This window comes from Cottoperca gobio, chromosome 2 (genome assembly GCF_900634415.1).
Source record: "Cottoperca gobio chromosome 2, fCotGob3.1, whole genome shotgun sequence".
Taxonomy (NCBI): domain Eukaryota; kingdom Metazoa; phylum Chordata; class Actinopteri; order Perciformes; family Bovichtidae; genus Cottoperca; species Cottoperca gobio.
The window spans coordinates 2,232,700-2,247,699 of NC_041356.1; the positions used below are offsets into that span (position 1 = coordinate 2,232,700).

General features: G+C 43.1%; 2 protein-coding genes across 3 annotated transcripts in view; one reads left to right on the top strand and one right to left on the bottom strand.

The window, feature by feature from the left end:
- The window catches only part of rcc2 (regulator of chromosome condensation 2), a 15,809-nt gene extending 5,428 nt beyond the window's left edge, over nt 1–10,381 (top strand). Inside the window, 11 exon segments of the mRNA XM_029451002.1 lie at nt 2,278–2,371; nt 5,677–5,820; nt 6,001–6,132; nt 6,385–6,473; nt 6,918–7,032; nt 7,447–7,613; nt 7,996–8,176; nt 8,365–8,470; nt 8,678–8,750; nt 8,882–8,959; nt 9,297–10,381. Of these exon segments, the coding sequence (XP_029306862.1) occupies nt 2,278–2,371; nt 5,677–5,820; nt 6,001–6,132; nt 6,385–6,473; nt 6,918–7,032; nt 7,447–7,613; nt 7,996–8,176; nt 8,365–8,470; nt 8,678–8,750; nt 8,882–8,959; nt 9,297–9,401 (1,284 nt within the window). The 3' untranslated portion in view covers nt 9,402–10,381.
- Nucleotides 10,382–11,023: 642 nt separating this feature from the next.
- Nucleotides 11,024–15,000, bottom strand: part of LOC115021669 (60S ribosomal protein L22) — a 4,306-nt gene continuing 329 nt past the window's right edge. Inside the window, exons 2-4 of one of the 2 annotated variants that reach the window (XM_029452258.1) lie at nt 14,415–14,528; nt 14,069–14,193; nt 11,024–11,220 (exon numbers count right to left, since the gene is read on the bottom strand). In XM_029452258.1, coding sequence (XP_029308118.1) covers nt 11,076–11,220; nt 14,069–14,193; nt 14,415–14,528 — 384 coding nt within the window. In that variant the 3' untranslated portion in view covers nt 11,024–11,075. The remainder of the gene's footprint in view (nt 11,221–14,068; nt 14,194–14,414; nt 14,529–15,000) is intronic. The other variant, XM_029452267.1, reaches the window with a different exon arrangement.

A 15,000-nucleotide genomic window follows, 5' to 3' on the forward strand; every position in this document is an offset into this window, starting at 1 on the left:
CTCCCTCTCTCTCTGTGTCTCTAGTGTGTCTCCCTCCGTCTCTCTCTCTATCTCTCTATCTCTCTCGCTCTCGCTCTCTCCTCTCTCCCGCTCTCTTTCTCTCTCATCTCTCGCCTGTGTCTTCTCTCATCTCCCCCTCTGTGTCTCTCTCTCTCTCATCTACTCTCCCTCTGTGTCTCTCTCTCTCTCTCTCCTCTACCTCTCTTGTCTCTCTCTCTCTCTCTCTCCCTCTGTGTCTCTCTCTCTCTCTCCTCTCCCTCCCATCCCCCTCTCTCTCTGTGTGTCTCTCTCTCTCCCTCTCTCTCTGGGTCTCTCTCTCTGGTGTCTCTCTGTCTCTTCTCTCTGTCTCTCTCTCCGTGTGTCTCTCTCCTCCCTGTTGTCCTTCTTCAACATCTCTCTCTCTGTCTCTCTACGTGTGTCTATCTCCGTCTCTATCTCCTGTGTCTATCTCCGTCTATGTGTCTCTATCCGTCTCTCTCTCTCTGTGGGATCTCTCCTCTCTCTCTCTGTGGTGTATCTTATCCGTCTCTCTCTCTCTGTGTCCCCTCTCCTATCTCTACTATCGTGGTTCTCTCTCCGTTCTATCTTATCTGTGTATCTCTCGTCCTCTCTCTCTCCCTGTTGTGTTCATCTACTCCGTTCTCTCTCTCTCTCTACTGTGTCTCCTCCCGTAATCATCTCTTCTGTGCTCTCTCCGGCTCTCTCTCGCTCCTCTCTTGTGTCTCTCTCCGGTCTATTCTCTCTCACTGTGTGTCTCTCTACCCCCGTATCCTTCCTCTCTCCTCTGTGTCTCTATACGTCTCTCATGAATGTATGTGTATAGGCTCTCCGTCTATCTATGTGTATAATTAATACGTCTATATAATATGTTGTATATAACGTATATATCATATTGTTACTATTCCGTCTCTCATCTCTATGTGGTAACTCTATACGTAATACTCGATATGGTGTGTATCATAATATATATATAATGTGTATAGATATACCGTTATATCTTCATCCTCCTGTGTCCCTCATATCCGTAATGTGTATCTCTACGTCCTTTGTCTATTACCGTCTAATTATAGGTGTGTGTATAATATATCACGTATAATTTCATACATGTTATATATACTGTCCGCTTATCTTCCTATCTGTTGTACTCTACCGTCTCTATAGTCTCTGCGCTCCTCTCTCTCTGTTTGTTTGTCGGTGTGTATCTTCTCCGCTCTCCTCTCCTCTGTGTGTGTGTGTGTCTCTCTCCTTCTCTCTCTCCTCTCTCTGTGTCTATCTACCGTTATCTCTGTCTCTATCTCTCGTCAGCATCTATGTAGTATATCTGCCATCTCCTTATACTTCTCTCTGTGTGTGTCTATCTACGTCTATCTCCTCTCCTTCTACTCTCTCTCCTGTGTCTCTCACGTGCGCTCTCTCCTCTCGATCGTGTCTTATCTCGTCCGGTCTCTCTCTCTATCATCGAGATATCTCTCTCTATATATATAATATATCTTATCTCTCGTCTGTGTGTCTCCCTCTGGTGTGTCTCCCTCGCTCCTATATCCTCTCTCTTCTCTGTGTGTCTCTCGTCTCTGTTGTGTCTCGCTCCTCTCTCTCGCGCTCTCTCTCCGATCCATTCTCTCTCTTCTCTCTTCTCTGGGTTGTCCTCTCTCCACGTCTCTCTTCCTCTCTACTCTCTCTCCCCTGCTGTGTTTTCTCTCTGTCTGTCTCTTTCCCTCTCTCTCTCTCTCTCTCTCTCTATCTCTCTCTCTCTCTCTCATCTCTCTCTCTCGCGACCTCGCCGCACCACCTCTTGCTCACCCCCACATATCTCTTCTATCCTCCTCTCTCATCTTCCTCTGTGTACCTCTCCTCCGTCTCCTCTCTCGATCTCTCTCTCCATCTGTTTGTCTACTCTATGTTGTGTGGTCTCCTCCTTCTCCTCTCTCTTCTCTCTATCTTCTCTATCTCTCTCTCTCCTCATCTTCTGTGTATCTCTCGTAGATATCTCTCTCGCTCTTCTACTCTCGTCTCTTCTTCTCGTTCCTATCTCCGTCTCTCTCTGTTCTTCTGTCTTGTCTCTCCCCTTCTCTCTCTCTCCCTATCTCTCCTCTCTCTCTCCTCTCCTCGCCTCTCTCTCTCTCTATCCTCTCTCTCTCTTCTCTTTCTCGTTCTCTTTCTTTGTCCGCATGGCCCTTCCTGCCAAGACTTAGTTGTTTGGGGCCCCCGCAAACCCAGAATAGCCTTTATCAAACCACACCGAAGCCTGTTTTTTCTTATCTTTGTGTCTTTCTACAGAAACTTGAGTCCTCAAAGGTAAAAGGTCAACTGCTAATCTTCGGAGCAACCAACTGGGATTTGATTGGAAGAAAGGAGGTGCCTAAACAACAAGGTAGAATATTTTTCAAGCCGCTGGCTTCGGTCTACAGTACAACACATACCTGTCCTGTGGCTCATAACGTCAGCCTTTTTTGTATGAATCTCAAATTTTTACTACTGCATGAAAGTACCATATAAAAGTAATTTCAACATATTGCTATCATAATTTCTGAATGCAGCTTTCACATTTGAACAGGATCAATTTGTGTGTAAACAAGTTTTACAGGGAGCTCCATGCTGCAACTTTTCCACTGCGAAAAACAGTCAGTCCAGTGACTGTTTGAGGCTTGTTGGAGTTCTATTATCATGGTTGGTACCATTGTCCCTGTACAGAGACCTGTGCTCACTATGTGACAACGCTCACTGTAGCACTACACGCTGCACAGAGTTACTGGGAGGATGCCGTGTTTATCCAATTATAACCTGGACTGGCAGCCCGCCATACTTCATAATGAACCGAAACTATTTTGACACTTAATGGTACATTTCCTCAATGTGAGGCGGGCGGCACGAGGTCTGCTTTAAATGCCCGGCCACGCATCAAACGGGCCTCACGGCTTTGCGGGAAGTGGACTCGCTGCGCTCTCTCAATTCCTGCTGTGTGTGTGTGTGTGTGTGTGTGTGTGGTGAGTTAGGGTCGGGTGAGAGTCAGTGGATTAGATTTGTATTTCTATACAATCAAGGTGTTAATGACCAAGTTGTTTTATGGAGCACAATTAAGTAGAAATTGTTTACATGAGCACAAAGTTCTTCATAGATCTAACCTCTTAATATTGCTCTCAGAATGCAGTATCAAGCGGCGTTGCTTCGACGATCAGCTGATAATCGCACCTCCACTAAGAGGTGTTAACTATCCGCAGTGGAAAACTAAAGAGAGAAAAGTGCCTGTTGCCAAAAGTCAGTTAATCTAGCGGAGCTGTATCGTGCAGTGAAAACACAGGAATAGTGAACTTTAGGAGAGTCAGTCTGTGGAGCTTCATGCTAAGCTAAGCTAACCACGTCCTGACTCCAGCTCTGTACTTAACACACAAACATGAGATTGACCTCTATCTCAGTCTCAGAATATATCACTGCCATGTGCGGTATTCACTTTTACAACTTTTTATCAACGACTCTTTACTTATACTACTTTTACTCTATTTAATTGTGTACTCACCTCTTTACTCTTGTTATTTTGCTGTAACAAGGTAAATGTCCATGTTGTGGGACTAATAAAGGATTTCTGATTCTGAAAGAGAGAAAGGATACAGGTATAAGAGTTGCTATAATAAAACTTAGAGCAGCATGACTCGCACTGAACGTTACTAATGAATAACTTTTACACCCTGTATGATGTATGAGGTTTTCCAGTGTATCTGCAGTACCGTATGAAACGACTAAGGATGACCGTATGCCAGTTGTACATGTGTCTCTTGTTTTAGATTGTTTGGCTCAAGCCACATTCGGGTTAAAGCCAGTGAGATCCCATTAATTGATTGTGACAGTAATGTCTATTCATATGTATGCATGATCTGTGCTGCCCCCCTGCAGCAGCCATATGATGCCTGGGGCGGGCTGTGCACTGCCTTGTTCCATCCTTGCCTCTCCACTCTGGTACACACTGATAAATCTGCTTTGTTGAGACTGAAGGGGGGTTGGGGGTGTCAGCAGGAGCAGCTGCATAGACAAAGACCATTTTGAGATGCTACGCTTACCAAAGCGCCATAAACACATTCAAATAATTATTTTGTCGTGCACTTACATACATTAAAGGTTTATTTGGGTATTTGTAGCACTCTTCGTGGACGTGCAGTTAGTCTGGAAAATGAACGGAGACTGAGTGCTCTAGCTGGGTTCAAGTAATAGATTTACAAATGACACCATTTATTGAAGAGTGCAGATTAAGTTCTTTTTGATACCCTTTTGAAAATGAATTCATTCAATACAGTAACTTGGAATTGTTATAATTATGAGGCTGAGTTATATTATATGGTGTTTATGTTTTCATTACTCTTATTCATTGTTCAACATAGGGTTGTGCAACTAAATGCAGTTATAGTCCCATTTTACTACATAAGAAATAAAAGGCAGAAAACAAACATCTGGTGGAGGATGAGTTCAGGAGTCTGGAGGTACAACAGCAGATACTGCTGTATCTCTTGCCAGATGGTAGCAGGGTGAACAGACTGGGTGTGGGTATTTCCCTTAATAATATCAATAATGCTCAGGAGATGGGTACCAACGATGTTCTGGGCAGTTTTAATCACCTGCAGAGCCTCCTGTCCTGGGCATCCCATGCCAGTTAATGTTTCCAGTCAGGATGCTTTTTACTGATCCTCTTTAAAAGTTGGCTGGGGAATTTTGCCTTAAGTTTTATTAAGAAACTGCAGCTTTTGCGCTTTTTCCACTAATATGATGTGGATACGATTATCAGGTCAGGTTGTTTGTGATGTTTTCAGGAAGTTAAAAATGTTCACTTGCTCTACCGCAGCTCCATTGATATAGACAGGCGTGTCTCTTTGCTAGTTGTTCCCTGAGCACCACTCTGCAAGATTGTGGATTACTTCTCTATATAAAGTGTCATTGTTTGAAATCCGGCCAATGATGTTCGTGTCATCCGCAAACTACACAACAGAGTTCTTCATGTCGAGTGATGCAGTCATGGGTTTACAGCGTGAACCGGAGGGGGCTGAGCACACAGCAGTAGAGTTGAGGAAGTGTGACCACCAATCAAAACTGCCTGGGGTCAGTTTGTGAGGAAGTCCAATATCCACTTGCAGAGTGGTACTCAAGCCCATGGTGGTAAATGTGCTAATCAGTTTCAGCTGGAACATTTAGTTAATTGCTGAGCTGAAATCAACAAGCAGGATTCTGATGTAGGTGTTACTTTCCAGATATGAGGGCTGAGTGGAGGGCAGTGGATATGTTGGCTCTATATGTAAACTGGTGAGGGTCCAGGCTCGCTCGGAGGTTGTTTTTGATGTGCTGGAGAACCAGTTTCTTAAATCACTTAATCAAAATAGGGGTGAGTGCCACAGGGTGGTAGTCGTTTGGACTAGAGACTGGAGATTTTTGAGGTACAAGTACAATGTGGCTGTCGTGGAGCAGGTGGAAACACTCCTGTGACAGTGGTATGTTGAAAATGTCAATGATGACATCAGTTAGCTGCTGAGCACATGTTGTTAGTACATGACCAGGGATGTGATCAGGCCCAGCAGCTTCACTCTCTGAAGGATTGTCCTTGCTTCGGCTGTGGATGAACATGGGGCAGATGGTCTGTGTGTGTATAAAATGTCATCATGTTGTGATGTGTGATGTGTGGTCTGTGTATTTTTTCAGTGGCTTTTCGCAACCTGGGCCAGAATCTGTGGGGTCCTCACCGCTACGGCTGTCTGAGTGATATTCAGGTCAGCTCTGTGGTGGCTGGCCCCTGTGCTGCACACAGTCTCCTCATGACCACTGAGGGCAGGCTGTGGAGCTGGGGTAAGTAACATGTTGCACTCAGGTGCAAATGATCTTCCTGCTAAAAGACATTGTGTAGGCCACATGAGTTTGTACCCAGCAAATACAGATGGGATAACGGACTGTAAGTATGTGTATTTATGTATAGGTTTGTGTCAGTGTTTGAATGTAGAGTGAGCTTGTGGTTTCTGGCTTCCGCAGGTCGTAATGACAAAGGTCAGTTGGGTCACGGAGATACCAAGCGCCTGGAGGCTCCCAAGGTAATTGAGGCCCTAGCAGATCACGTGATTGTTGCTGCAGCCTGTGGACGCAATCACACCCTGGCACTCACAGGTAAGCTGATCCACGATGTGCGTTCTCATCGGGTTTCTTGGTTTTCATTCTCTCTAAACACTTTGGGCTCCTGATTACAAAGAATGAATGAAAACCAGCATGTTCTGGGTTCGTAATAATTAAAAACTAAATGTGTTTGATTGTATTGGGCATTAACGGGTGTTTTGCAAAAGTTATGTATTCCAGTTTTAATATCCCTGTAACAGCAGAATGTGAGAGTTGACGTTTGGTGATGTCATTGTTTCTCCTCAGAGAATGGCACTGCATACTCTTTTGGGGAGAACAAACTGGGTCAGCTCGGCCAAGGCAACCAGACTGACGCGGTCCTCAGTCCAGCACTGGTAAGCATCCCTGTCACACTCTTTAGAACCACATACTTTCTGTCATTTGTTATCCATATTTCTGCTGCTTACTTTAGTTCACTGTTGATGGTCTGTCCAAATCATGTGGCGGGAAAGAAGGAAAAGAGTTGACTATTGGTGCTTTCACAAAATATTTCCACAATGAGAGTTTTGATAAATAATCATCAGTAATGTGACTATAATAACTAAGTGGTAAAGCCACCCCCAGGACTGAGACACTATCTGTATCTGTTCAACCAAGATATATATTTATTTTAACATTTCTAGATAGATAGATGGAGATATCTCTATCTCACATCACATCCTTTACTACGGTGGAGCAACATCGACACATCGTCCTCGTCTTATACGAAACTGTCTCAGGCGGGTCTTCCAGTTGTTGGTGCCTTCTTCATAGTCTTCCTTCTCTCTCACTCCCTCTAGATTTCCTACAATGGCCAGCCCCTGGTGAAGGTGGCTTGTGGCGCTGAGTTCAGCATGGTGGTGGACTGCAAAGGAAACCTGTACTCTTTCGGCTGCCCGGAGTACGGACAGCTGGGTACGCTCACAACCTGCAAACACATCTATTGTCTTTTAATGTGACGGCTTTGTTTAAAGTGTATGTGAGTAACTTAGTGATTATTTGGACAATGGGAGAATGTTGGTGCTGCTATGTCAGCATTATTGCTTAAAGCTGATGGAGGCCACATTTGGAAGTTGTCATTGAGATCTATTTGTCAAAGTTGTGTGAAGTCATTTAGAAACCGTTGGTCCACTGACAAGTTTATTTTTCCCCGCTGTATTTTTATGCGATTGAAGTGTTAATGTTAAAATGCAAAGCTTGGCCTACACACCAACATTCTAAAACGCACCACATTGTTATCTGCCTCAAATAAATAGTTTTGGATGAGTTATGCTGCATTATGTCTTGGAAATATTTGTGTAATCTTGACTCCTCTTCCTCTCCTTGTAGGTCACAACAGTGATGGGAAGTTTATAGCCCGCGCCCAGCGCATCGAGTTTGACTGTGAACTCATCGCTCGCCGCGTCGCCATCTTCATTGAGAAGTCAAAGGATGGCCAGGTCATGCCTGTGCCTAACGTGGTGGTCCGAGATGTGGCCTGCGGGTCCAACCACACGGTGAGAAAGAACACTCATTAGTGTCATTAGAACCTAATGATATTGTACATCTTTCCATAGATGAGCAGTAATGGTTCTAACAGAGTTTACACACTAATGCCATTATCCTTTACACAACCATATGATTTGGCTTTGTTGTTTCATTATGATGTTTATTCTGTACACAATATCTATTGCACATCTGTCCGTCCTGGGAGAGGATCCTCCTCTCACTGAGGTTTTCAAATTGTTTAATTTTTTTGAGGGAAGCTTTTACTTATCTGGGTCAAAGGACGGAGGGTGTTGTATGCTGTACAGATTGTAAAGCGTCCTGGGAAAAATATGTAATTTGTGATATTGGGCTTTTTTCATTGTGCATTAAAAGTCGTGTGTTGGTTTGCAGCTGGTGTTGGACTCTCAGAAGCGAGTGTTCAGCTGGGGTTTTGGTGGTTACGGGCGTCTGGGTCACACAGAGCAGAAGGATGAGATGGTTCCCCGGCTGGTCAAACTGTTTGACTTCCCTGGACGCGGGGCCGGTCAGATTTGTACAGGCTACCAGTGTTCCTTCGCTGTCAGTGAGATGGGTAAGAAGATTTCTGGACACACAAAAAGGCTCAGTTACATTGTTTACATTTTAAATGATCACATTTACAGATGACCTAACTTTGGTTGATATTTAGGCAAAGGCTTTAAATACTGAAAACCAAATGTGAAGTCGGGTCCATAATACATGATGCTGTTTGTAGAGGTCTGATCAGATTTGTGTTTGCAGGGGGGCTGTTTTTCTGGGGGGTGACAAACACTTCCAGAGAGTCAACCATGTACCCCAAAGCTGTGCAGGATCTGTGTGGCTGGAAAATCCGCAGTGTGGCATGTGGGTGAGTGTGGACATTACTTGTTTGTTTCTCTCTGCGGTGTGGTTTTTTTCACTTTTATTGTCTAGAACTAAAAGGACATTTCACCATCACACACACCACACTTCTGGTGGCTTATAATGACGGCCCCCATCCCCATCATGTTCAGTAGTTGTTTTCTGTGTTAGCTTCTCTGTGTGTAGTTTGACTGAGTGCGTTTGTATTTAACAGGAAGAGCAGCATCATTATTGCAGCAGATGAGAGTACGATCAGCTGGGGCCCCTCGCCCACATTTGGGGAGCTGGTAAGACCTGAGGCTTCAGCCTGGGCTGGATCATGACAGGATACACTGTTGTTCATTCAAGATGTGTACAGATCTTAAATACTGGCTGTGGTGAGTCAGGAGCTCAGCGCTGATTGTAATTTGTCCTTCAGGGTTATGGAGACAACAAACCCAAATCCTCCACCACCGCCCAAGAAGTGAAGACATTGGATGGCGTCTACGTTGAGCAGGTAAATGTCATGTCGTCTCCTAATGTGGGAAACTACCAATATGTCACACATCACTTAGACCTCACATCCACGATGAGCCGTCCCAATTTGAAAATGCAATTGTTCTCTGGCCTTTCACCAAGGGTTGGAAATGAACGTTTGAAAAGGCTCACCTGAGTGAATACATCTAAAGCAGACCATGCTGTCTGTTCTGACTGCTCTACACTTGTATTCATGCAGACAGTGATTTCACTCAACACAAAGCTCTATGTACATCTCACCAGACCCGGTGTTTGAAATGTCAGAGCAGTAAAATGTACTGGTCCTTTAATTACTGAGGGACATGTTGTCTTTGCAGGTGGTGATGGGCTACTGTCACACTCTGGTGATTGCCAGACAGGATACTGAGCAGGACCAGGAGAAACTGAAAAAGCTGCCGGAGTACAACCCCCGAACAATCTGATTGGGCCTCCAACACCGACACCTCAACCCTTGTCACCGAAGCAGGAACACCTGGCCTGTTTAGTCATGGCTGGTGTGCTAGTGGGACGGTTGAGTTCAAGGGGGAAAGATATTCACATCTCAACTACCAGCAAACTGCCTCTACATCAATTTGGACACTGAAATCAGAGAACGTGGGGCTGGAGACACACAGATTCTTTGTATAGTCCACCAGCTCTCTCAATGAACGGTCAAGATATCTTCACTTCCCACCTCGAGTGAACCTGCAAAAGTTTGCTCCAAGCACTGCACAGCTAGTAGAGTCAGTCGTGCTTGCCAAAAACCCTTCTCCATTTTTTTAATACAGCCAAACGTTCATGTCTTGTTCTGTTGTTTTTTCTTTGTTGCAGTATATAAACAGTTGTTTGTCACATTGACGGGTGCTACACCACAGGACCCTCAGTCTTTTCCTACTGGGGGCTTTTCAAAGACCAATACTCCATACCTGTGCCTTTTTCTACGCGTTTGTTCAGGATATGGAAGTGTTGTTCAGCAGATCAGCTGATCACTCTGATTTAGTGCATATGGCAGTGCAGCAGGTGTGTGTGTGCAGCTGCCACAGATTACAATCAGGATTTGGAAAGTGATATTGTTAGTGCACTCCATTAAATGGTTACATTCCTTTTGTTATCTTCAGTGTTTGCATCGAGGATGCACATGTCAGTCCTTCCAAGACCTTGGTGTCTGCTAGATCTTGTCTTAGCTTATTTGAGTATTAATTATTCTGGCGCTCAAGTGGTTTCACGAGCAGGTCAGAATCTTCTAAGAATATAATGCACACCTGCGCCTCGAAAAATATCAAGATGTGCTGGACATGAAGGCATGTCTTTAAGAACAGCAGAGGTGTTTTCCTCCTACCTGTACTGCAGTCTTTTTTTATGGTGAAATGCGTTGCTTTGTTTTTTCATTGAAATGGTTAAATAAAGATTCATGTGAACTGATTGTGATATCTATTTCCCTTAAATCTTATTTATAACTATCCAAGTGTAGTGCCACCATGTGGCCTTATGTGGAGCACTGATCAACACAACCTCCAGTTTCTAGTTGAGTACAAGTACTAGAGCGTTGAACCACATCCCATGGTCTTAATCTTACACTGATAACCTTTTAATGAACTGTAACACTACAGCTGTTTCATAAGATGACCAGCCAAACAGCTGTGTACATGATTCAATGTGCAGTACAAAATGTAAAACATTTCAAGTTCTAACCATATTTACACTAACACTTAAAGCTCTGTTCCATTCAACAGGATTTAACGCTTGACATTTTCACTTTGTTGAAAGTCATCTCAAATAAAACTGCCAGAATCGAATTAGAAACAGACTGACTATATTCAGACAGTTTGCACCATATGGAGGCTCTTCTGTCAATTAGACAAGCCAAGTAAGAATATGCTGTCATCTTGCACAGCACCTGAGAAACTGTTGACATCACAGCCTGAGCCGCCAGAGGTCGGGGCACTCCTCACTTAAAGTAACCTGCGCTTGAGGTCTCAGGTCGGAGCAGTTTGCAGGATGTTAGTTAAACCTACAGATGAGTTGTGTCAGACAAGGTCAAATGAAACAACTGGGACACCCCTTCTGTACTGTAAACAACATTTATTTAAATGTACAAAAATTGATGAATTGTCAAGTTAATCTTCATCTTCTTCCTCCTCTTCATCCTGGTTGATCTGGAAGTAGCGCAGCTCGTAGCTCTCCTTGGTGTTGGCCACAACACGCAGCCAGTCACGAAGATTATTCTTCTTCAGGTACTTCTTGGTCAGGTACTTCAGGTACCTGCAAACAGGAGTCAAACTGTCACATTCACTTTCAGAACCGGTGACGAGTGGACAGTGGGATTAGGATATCACTTTGAACACAGACTGATAGTGTAGCACCATTTCCCCTCCAATGTCAGCTATTCTAATATTCACTTGCCTTTAATTACTGGGGTTGATGCCATTTCTCACTTAATATTTTATGCTATAAACCTTTCACTCATTTCTCGTTCCATTACATTACTGGTAATAGAAATGAGGACGTGTGTGTTTATATGTACCGTAACGGTGCCGGAGTGGCTGTGCAGCAGCAACGAGAGACCATCAGAGGGAATGCCAGAACTATACACACATTATATTGTAATTTATTCCCATGCATTCTGCTCAGAGTAATCTCAGTCAGTCAGGCTCACCTGGCACTCTAACTCTACACAAAGAAACAAGGAAAGTAAAAATGCTGCTCTAAATACCGACCAAATGTACCGATACAATTCTGCATCTCTTTCTGAATCTCAAGCACATAATCCATTAAAGAGCACGTTAAAGTATTATTTAATAATATCCAGGTATTCCCCTCTTCTCACCGAACTCGTATTTCTCAACGTGAAACGGACAGAAGGTCAGCTTCTCACAGGACTTCATCTGAATTATTAGCATTATTTTTTATTTTAAAGGCTCTCGCTGTTTCCCGTGCTGCAGTTATTGGTAAATGGACTGCATTTATATATATTTATATAGCTCTTTTCCAATCTTTGATCAAACTCTACCACTCTGGGCCTGAACAGTTACTGACGCGCTTTTTTACCGAAACACAAATATCACTGTGATGTGATACTGACAGCATTGTTATTAAATGCAGCCGTTTCTTGACTTCATCCAAGAGGAAATTTCTTTTAAATTACAATAATGGTAATAATAATTATTTTTTCACGACCGCCAGATTTGAAAATGTAACAAGGGCTTGGGACATTATCAGAGGCTTTCCAGTCATACCCAATTTATGCAATTCCAAGACTGTTTAGGTGTCCCTGCATGCAGAAACCATTTAATAAATATGAAAACAACACATTTGTACTAAATGTGATTTGCATAAAGTGGGCATGTCTAAAAAAATAAAAAAAGGGTACTCATCAAACTCATTTTCATTCAAATATCTTGAGGTTAGAGGTCAAGCGACCCCTGTGAATATGGCCATACCAGTGTTCCTTCGCCAAAATGTAGCCCAACTTTGGAGCGTGATTGAGAGTGTTATTGCCTCTGGAAGATAGATTTTTAAAAGGAAAATTCAAAAAGCTTTTTGCCTTAAAACTAGGGACGTCATTAGAACTGATACTTTGGTACCAAGACGATGACAAAATTATGAAAACATGACGGTACTTTTTTCTACAATACAGCAGGTACCGTCAGGGATCGAGTCCAGACTAGCGGTATCCCATCATGCTGGTGTCTACTGCACATGTGTTTGGGATGCACTAAACTCACTATGGACACGTTCAGTCACGTCACCTGCATGGTTTCAGAAAGGTTTTACCGAATAGTTTGAAGCTTCATAGCGGTGATATTCTTAAATCAACACTCGACCCTTCAACATGTTGGCCGAGTTTTTATACTGAACTTTACAGAGATCATTTACACTTGGCTGAGCTCAGATCACTATGGTTACTAGCTGACTGCATTGGGATTATGTGTTTTCTGTTCGTGGGTACGTTCCTGAAGACTTAAGACTTGTCGACTATTCTAAAAAGGTAAGAAAACATTCAAAAAACGGTCAAAATTGAGCACAATATAATTTAGATTGACCGAAAAAATAGTTTATTTTATGAGATCAACCGTTTTTATCACATTTTTCAATAACCAAATAGTATTTTAAATGCAGCTGAAATCAGTGTGTCCGTTTGTGTCTCAGTTTGCCCGGTTAGGAACGTCAACACATCACATTTACTCTTTCTGTGTTACTCTTCACAATAACATCATTGCTTACTAGAGGGATCTTAAAGTGCATTCACTAAGAGGCAACTCAAAAAAAAAAGTTTACAGTATTGTAGTGTGCAAGTTATGTGCTAACCGGAAAGCTCCTTAGTAAACTAGTTTCAGTGTGCTGTTGGCCAATCCAGGCGATCAGGAGATAACCAGACTCACTATCAAACCCAGACGCTATTTCGGAAAGAGCCGGTGTGGCAGGGGCAGAATGTGACGGGGTAAATGGGAGGAGCGGCTGATGGAAGCACACAAAGTGTTTGCTTTTGCACCTCCTCATATGAGACAGCACATGTCGGCATGAAACTTAATGTGTACATTAATAAAATACGTTTAACCGAGTAGTATACATGATGACATCTTTTTATGGGCGGAGGCAGAATAATTCTAACACGCTAGCTAGCGAGTTTTGTAGGCTTGTTTTTTATTTTTATTTTTTACATTGGCTGAAGAATTTCTCTGAGTATGCACAATCTCCCGGACCACAAGTTACTTGAGAAAGTCAACACTAAGCGATCGGGAGACCCCTTCACGCTGACCAGACATTTACACACCTGATAGAGAAACAAGCAAGTATATTAAAGTTACCAGAGGATGCCTAGAACTCGCCTACAGATAAATGCTATTCCAGCATCGGCAGCAGCTGCCTATATTGCAAAGCAACCTAAAAAAGAAATTTATCAAAGAGAGTGACTGACAATATCGACGAAGCGTTTCAGAGAAGATGAGAAAATGTTGCCAATAGTTTGTGACCGCTGCGGTTAGCAGAAGGGTAGCTAAACTATTAGCATCCTGTGGAGGCTGCTTTGTCATCGCACTGAGATCAAATTGGGATTCCTATGGTTGCTTCTGCAGTATACCATATAAGCAGGTAACCGTGTGACCATTACCTTTTAGAGAAGGGCACCTCGGAGGACACTGTAATCTTGCTCTTACTCCTCTCGATGGAGACCACACCCATGCCCAGGTTGCCGGATTTCCCGTTCACCTTGATTCGCTCCTGAAGAAACTGCTCCTGGAAACACATTTGAGAAAACATCACATCACTATTCTGAGATCTCATATGCTGTGGATACATATAGGCAGTTTTTGGCAAATTCCTCATTATGATGATTGATTAATTAAAGCTAGCAAATGTTAGTCGTATTGTAGTGTCATTTATATCATAAGTCAGCAGTGAGCTCTTTAGTGGTTAACACTCATCACAGCTGAACATCTGATGAGTGGTGGACTTACAAAGTTGGCTGCGTCCATGATGCCATCTTCAACAGGATGGGTGCAGTCCAGGGTGAATTTCAGGACCTGCTTCTTCTTCTTCTTCCCACCTTTGCAGGTGTTCAGCTTCTTCTGCTTACAAAGCACAAAACAACACAGTTCTGAGCAGAATCTCAAATGATGGGTTCCTACCCCTAAAGTCCTATTCAAGCATTTGGGCATTTGTGTTCAATGACATATTAGTAAGTATGTTATTGCACTTCTTCATCACTCTAAATCAGATGTCATTTCGCTATAAACAAACACAGCACCTGCTTAATCAAAAAACGAAATGCGTCTTATTCTTCGGCAACAATTTGTTTTCAACCAGGTTTGGAAATGACGGGAACACATGATGTAGCGTCACAAGAAAGTCGAGTATGAATAAATGTCTGTTTTCGAGTTTCTTGCTATGATTTAACGTCAATACATTTCCAAGAGTTGCGCACAGCCGCTCCACCCATGTTACCTTCAGGTGTCGGAGCAACAACAGAGCTAACGACCATCTCATTACCGTTAGAGAACCGTCGCTTCTACAACTACATTAATAATGCAACATGTTAAACTA